General features: G+C 53.0%; 1 protein-coding gene across 1 annotated transcript; it reads right to left on the bottom strand.

Moving 5' to 3' along the window:
• Window positions 1-684: 684 nt before the first annotated feature.
• ARL4D (ARF like GTPase 4D) lies at window positions 685-2,607 on the bottom strand. Its single transcript, XM_007455070.1, has 2 exons — window positions 2,543-2,607; window positions 685-1,975 (listed from the first exon to the last, which is right to left on the bottom strand). Exon 2 carries the CDS (start codon window positions 1,878-1,880, stop codon window positions 1,278-1,280), a length of 603 nt encoding a protein of 200 aa, XP_007455132.1. The 5' UTR covers window positions 1,881-1,975; window positions 2,543-2,607; the 3' UTR covers window positions 685-1,277.
• Window positions 2,608-6,779: the final 4,172 nt, after the last annotated feature.

The following is a 6,779-nucleotide window of genomic DNA, read 5'->3' as shown; positions in this document are numbered from 1 at the left end:
CGTGGATATCCAGCCGTCCTCACTCGCACCAGGCTCAAACAGCTACTAGACTTCCCCTCTCTTGGGAATAGCTGGACGATTCATGGCTTAGTCACAGGTGCCTGGCTGGTTCAATCCAGCCCAGGCCTCCCCAGCACCAGTCACTGCCACTGTTGCCAGTGAGCTGCAGTCAGCAGGACTGAGCACACAGGTGGCTTAAAGCCAGGAGGAAATTACTTTCCATTCTCTCCACATCCCCCAAGATGTGTATTGGGGTTGGGAGAGGAAAGCAGACTAACCACCTGAGTGCTGCGGACGGGGCAGACCTACCTACATAGACCTAAGAGGTGTCCCCAAGGGCAAGGACCTAGGAGCAGCTCACATCAGCAAAACTTGAAGTTAAATCTGCAAGGACCAGCTGGGATCGGGGGCAAGTCAGAGCCAGAGGAGGAGGGGAGGGGAGGAAAGTGGAAGAAAGAAGGGACCCCAAAAAAACCTGGCAGAGATCAGGCAATAGCATGGGGTTATTTCAACTCTCTATAATCCCCACCAGCCCGTAAACACACAATCTAATTTTTTAGAAAAGTGCTTGCTTTGCAAATTCAGCTTCAAGATTAAGTCCCTCCTCCCCACCCCTGCCTGCCCATATAGAAATCTTGGACTAACCCTGAGGCTAGGTAAGGAGAGGAAAATGCCAGACCAAGGTTAGAGCTACATCATCAGTCTTTAATAACTTATAGGCAAATGCTAAAAAATCGTTAATAATAATAACACAGAGGACACACGTGGCTTATAAAAATGGTTGTGAGTCTACAAAGGTGGGGAGGAGTTCTTGGCACTTTCATACAAAGAGAAAAATATAGACTATTACGACTGGCACCCCTAGAAAAGCAACCTGGGGGGGCCCCTCAGTTGGGGGGAGGGGCAAGAGCTAGTTCCCGTTTATTCCACATGCATATCCTCCAAGAAACTCTCCTTCACCCCCAAACACATCTAATCAAAAAGCCAGAGAAGAAAAACAGGAAACAGGGTCGAGGTAGAGTCAGTTTACATTTAAGCCTCCAGTCCTGCAGCCTCCACTTCTCCAGAAGTGAGGATGAGGGAGAGATGTGAGAAGACATCCCATCTCCCATCGCCCACCCCAGTGCTGCCCCAAAACAGGACGCCCCCGGTGTGCTCCTTGGTCCTCCATCGAGGTGAACAGGTCCTTGCACCCTGGGGCTCAGTGAGGGGCCACAGGCTCCACCTGGCTGTCCAAGTGTGCAGACCCCTACTGGTGAGGAGGGGGCAGCCTCAGGTCACCGTCTCTTCTTGCCTGTCCGGACAGTCTTCTTTCTCTTGAGGATCATCCCATACAGGCGCTCCAGACCTGGCTGCAGGCCCAGCCCGTCCACAGCACTGCAGCCCTGCACGTGGGTGAGTGGCGCAGCAGCTAGCTCACCGACTGCCAGCCTCTTCTCCACCTCGGCTGCGCTCAGTGCCCCAGGCTGATCCTGCTTGTTGGCCAGCACCAGGACAGGCACACCCTGGTTGTCCGAGGCCCGGCTGATTCGGTGTAGCTCCACCTTGGCCTCCTCCAACCGCTCAGCCTCAGCAGCATCCACCACAAACACCAGGCCGTCTGTCCGGCGTGTGTAGGAGCGCCACAGTGGTCGAAGCTTCTCCTGCCCCCCCACATCCCACACTTGGAAGGTGATGCTACGGGACCCCCCCAGGGGCACCCGGATCTTCTCAGTGTTGAAGCCTTTGGTGGGGACACTCTGGACAAACTCTTTGAACTTGAGGCGGTAAAGAAGGGAGGTCTTTCCAGCCGAGTCCAGCCCAATGACCACAACGTGCAGGGCCTGGAAGTGAGGCAGGAAGGAGGCGGTGGGCGCCATCTCTGTCAAGTGGTTCCCCATGTTGAACTCTGGCTAAGGTGCAGGTCCTGGGGCTCACAGTACAGGCAGGGAGGAGGCCTTGAAACTGCAGGCTCTGGAGACCACAGCTGGGCTATCTGAACAGGGAAAGGTCATGCGAGAAAAGAGGAGGAGATGTTTAATAATAAACATGAAATTTGCAACTTCTTGATCATTTCCTAAATCAGCTGCTCATTTTTTTAATTCCTTTTTTGTTTTTTCTTAAAGCAGCTGCAGGTATAACAGAGGCTCTCCCCCCTCCCTGGGGGCCCTGACAAGGGCGATGAGACCTACAGAAACCCCCAGGTCCCGGGACACTGAGGTTGGGGGGAGAGACCTCGATTGCCAGACAGTCAGCTTCTGCGCTTGTGGCGAGGTAGCAGGCATCGCGACCCGTTCCCCAGGAGAGAATCCTCGGGGGAACGTGCAGCTGGGGGGCAGAGGGCCCAAATTAAGAATCAGGGTGCGGGCGCTGAGACCGGAGAGTGAGGCCCACTCCCACCCGCCTTCCACATCCCTAGGCGGTTGACACAACCCTCCTTACACAGAGACCCCCTCCCCACTGCCTCGCGACACTCCACTGCCCGCCTTGCTGCGATCGCTGACTCCAGCTCCTCCGGCCCCGCACCCGGATCGCCTCGGCTCGGCCTGAACAGCCCCTTTACCTTCCGACAGCCGCGCTCTCCCGCTCCCCTCCGGGCCAGCTCCGCGAGGTTCCTAGCCGCCCTCCAGCCCGCTGGCACTGCGGAGCGGCCCGGGGCACTCTGCCTTAAAACCCGCGCGTGACGTCACGTAGCGCGGGCCAATCAACAGCCCTGCGGCAGCGGGGGGGGGGCGGGGCGGGGCGTGGAGATCAGCGGACTGGAACCCGGGCCACACTATGATGGACGTCAGATCAGTTGGTGACCGTTTTATTTGATCTTTTCTACCATAATCTAATATTTGGAATTAAACTCGGGATAAATCCGGGATGGAAGGTGGGAGGGGCAAAAGGAACACGCGTGGCAGCGTTTGACTAGGGAGGAGAGGTGAAGAGCGTATTACTCTCAATACCACCACATCCCCCTCACCCAGGCAGAGACATCCACCGCACGTATACGCTCCCTTGGCCGGGCCCACTCGAGAGATGCTGACAAGGCTTCCTCCTTTATCCTTCCTAATTCAATGTTTTAAGCTGTGTGAACATGGAACCCCATAAAACAGCCTAAACCCATTACCCCTATTGATCTTCGTAACAGCCAGAGGACGAACAGGAAGAGGGGGAACCAATGAGAGACTGGTGTCGACTGCATTATATAGGTGAAGAAAGCTCTGAAGGGCTCAATGACTTGTCTAAGGTCACATATAGCTAGTAAGTGGCTGAGCAAGGATGTGTCTGAATCCAGTGCCTTGGCCCCTCACCACTTACCTATCCAATCTCTCTCCTCAGGGAGATTCTCAGCAGAAGTCCCCCCGGTTGTTGGTCAGGGTGCCTGCCAGCAGTAGACCCCCTGAGGGCCTCCCTTGTTCAAATCGATAAAGACAGAATCCTTCACTTCACAGGGTGTTTACTGACCTCATTAATACTGTCTGCTCTGCATGAGCCAAAGAGACTGTGGAGACATAGAGGATGAGCAGACCACGGGGCCTGGCCTCAGACGGCTTCTACTCTAGTGAGAGAGACAAGACTGGCCACTGACTGGGAACACTGGGACTTTGTAAATCGTGAGATAAACACTTACAGGACTTCAGAGGAGGGAGAGAACATGTCAACTAGAAGCTTCTAGAAAGGTTTCCAGAAGTTAATTAGTCGTGCGTAGGATTGGTTGGGAGGTGGGCAGGACTGAGTGGCATCTCCCCAGTCATTACAGCCTGATACAGTCTGGGCAGCACTGAAGAGGCGGAGATGTCACAAACGGGCAGTGTGACCAAAGGGTAACAGTGATTACCTGCAGGGAGGAAAGTAAAACTGAAGGTAGGGAGGGGGTTCAAAGGAAAATGAAATGTTAACTCTACTCTTTCCATTTTTACCAGGAAGCTGGATGCTTATATTTATTATATAATTCAGTGTTAACTTTTTAAAAGGTTGTCTATGAGGGGAATTGTAAAAGGGGGTGGGGGGAAGCCATTGCCAGACAGGAGGGTCTAGCCCTTCCTGTCCACTAGCTTCCCATCTGTTTAGCACCAGCCTGCCTTGCACCCTCCTCGTTCCCTCCCCGCAACAAAACCAGCCACCTGGTTTTCCCCAGCAATGCAGGGAGCTTCCCCAAATTCCTGAAGAGATCAAAACCTTAGGTAATTAGTTTGTTACACCCCATGTTGGGGGGTGACAGAATGCAGCAGGAGCTAAGGCACAAGGGTGGAACTGAGTTAGGAGAGGGGAAGTCAGAGCAAGCCGAGAGGTTGGGAACCACTAGCTCACTGAGTGGCCAATGCATGCTAAGCTGTGGTCAAGGGACTTTACATACTTTTCCTTCCTTTTTTATTTTTTAATTTTTATTTTTGGCTGTGCCTTGCGGCTTGCGAGATCTTAGTTCTATGACCAGGGACAGAACCCACGCGCTTGCAGTAAAAGCACAGAGTCCTAACCACTGGACTGCCAGGAAATTCCCAACGCTTTTCCTTTTTTTTTTTTTTTTTTTTACGGTACGCGGGCCTCTCACTGCTATGGCCTCTCCCGTTGCGGAGCAATAGGCTCCGGACGCGCAGGCCCAGCGGCCATGGCTCACGGGCCCAGCCGCTCCGCGGCATGTGGGATCTTCCCAGACCAGGGCACGAACCCGTGTCCCCTGCATCGGCAGGCGGACTCTTCAACCACTGCGCCACCAGAGACGCCCCACTTTTCCTTTTTTTAATACACAACTCAAACCATGTAGTAAGTATAGTTATTCCAAAAAGAAGACACCAAAGCCAGAAAGGGTAAGTAACTTGTCCAAGGTCACCCAGCTAGAAATTGGCCAAACTTGGCTTTGATCACATGCTACAATGGCTTGTGAAACCGAAAACACAGAGAAACGAAGAGCACATGGAAACTGAAAACAGACACACATTGTTTTGTGTTTCTTCCACAGTCTTTGAAATTTCTTTAACATTTCTCCTACATCTCCTGGGCCTCACACCCAAGAGGGAAATTGTCACTTGATCACCTGATAAGGGAGATGAAACTGGCAATCTCCCCACCCTTCATCTTTTGCCTTTGCCAGGAAAGGTGTTGATGAACAAATGGAAAGGAGGAGATGGGGCAAGGTGAGAGTGAAGGAAGGGGCCCAGTTTCTCAGGGCAGCACCAGGCTGTGGGCCTACCCCAATCCAGTCTCCTTTAAATGGGAACCCCGCCTCCACACCCAGCCTGCGGCCTAGGGAGCCTTCCTCCATTAATGACCATTTTGTTTCCTGGCAGCCTCACCTCTACAGCCCTTTCTCTCCACAAGATGACAGCCCAGAACCTAGTGCATTGGAGGATTCCCTACAGAGAACACTGGAACATTCTTACTTTGAGCATTCATTTATGGAGTGCCTGCTAGGTTGAAGGCCTGAGTGAAATGGCTTAGGACCGGCCCTTGTGGAGTGGACATTATAATGAGGAGTGGGGAGAGACAGGGAATGGCTAAAGAGGTTAATGTCAGATGGTGATACATGCCATCAAGGAAAATAAAACACGGAAATGTGCTAGAGAGTGACTGCGGAGAGAGCTGCTTTACCTGGGGGAGGGGGATTGCTCATGAAGGCCTTTCCACTGTGACATTAAAGCCAAGGTTTAAGTGGCAAAGAGTCAAGTAAGCATTCCAGACAGAAGCACAAACTAGCTGGGACCTACCTGCTTCCTCCCATTGGCTCCCTGACCTGGGTCAGATTGCAGCTGCTGAATGATTGTCTCCCCACCAGACTAAACGCTGAGCCCAGGAGCTGGTTCTTCTCATCCACAGCTCTGCAGTGCCCAGCACCGTGCCTGCCACACAGTAGGCAATCAGGAAATCTTGCATGATTCATGACTGCCTGATGGAATGATTAAATGTACTCAAGGGGGTTCCCTGAGTATGAGAACCAAGCATCCAGCCTTAGCTGGGAGTTTCCTGGTCTGGGGTCCTTGGGGGTTGGCAGAGATGCCTGTAAAACCCTGCACTTCTAGGCAAGCTCTGGGCAGTACTCAACCCTCGGGCCTTTATTGGGGAAGAGGGATTTCTTGGAGGAGAAAAATAGAGGCCATGGACAGATGACACTGGAGAGAGAGGACCCCTCAAGGCCTGGTGGGCTGAAACCCTGGGCTGAGAGTCATCATGAGTCCTGTCCTCCCAAGTAGACTGGCTTGGAAAAGCCACCTTCCCCCGGGAGCCTCAGTTTCCTCAGCATGTAACTAGGGACTTAGATGATTCCACGTCCCTTTCCCCAGGACAGCCCATGCTCTAGAGTAGGGGAGGGTACAGGATGGATGGAGCTCACCTAGAAAGCAGCTGACGACATCCTTGTCTTCACAGCACCCCAACCAAGTACCTGTCTGAGTGCACAGATGAAGAGAGGAGAGAAGTCTGCAGGAGCAGGGATGTGCTGGGGGAGTGGATGCCCAGGAACGGCTTTGGCCTGGGAATCACAAAGACCCGTATTTCAAATCCCAGCTTTGTTTCCTCAAGCATCAAATGGAAGAAACACAACCTACTACTTAGAGTGAGTGTGAAAAGAAAAAATGTGGGAAAGGGGCCTTTAGGTACCCTTTTCCCATGCCAGGGGCTCTTTCAGAGGCAACTCACCCAAAACCACCCAGGGCCAAGGCAAGGGCTGGATAAAGTGGCAGATGCTGCCCTCTGGTGGACGTGTCTGTCACTGCCTGTGTCCTGAAGAAAAGTGGAGGAGTGAAGCTGTCCGTGGATATCCTAGTATTGCCTCCGCTTAAACGAGCCTCTCAGAGCATGTGCCACCTGCCGAGAGT

The sequence above is a fragment of the Lipotes vexillifer genome, unplaced genomic scaffold, assembly GCF_000442215.2.
Source record: "Lipotes vexillifer unplaced genomic scaffold, Lipotes_vexillifer_v1.1 scaffold1639, whole genome shotgun sequence".
In the NCBI taxonomy this organism is placed as follows: Eukaryota; Metazoa; Chordata; class Mammalia; order Artiodactyla; family Lipotidae; genus Lipotes; species Lipotes vexillifer.
Note: the sequence above shows the minus strand (reverse complement) of the source record. Positions and strands in the feature narration are given on the sequence as shown.

Bases quoted from the DNA above. Each gene is read 5' to 3' on its own strand.
- ARL4D (XM_007455070.1), bottom strand. From the start codon at position 1,880: ATGGGGAACCACTTGACAGAGATGGCGCCCACCGCCTCCTTCCTGCCT.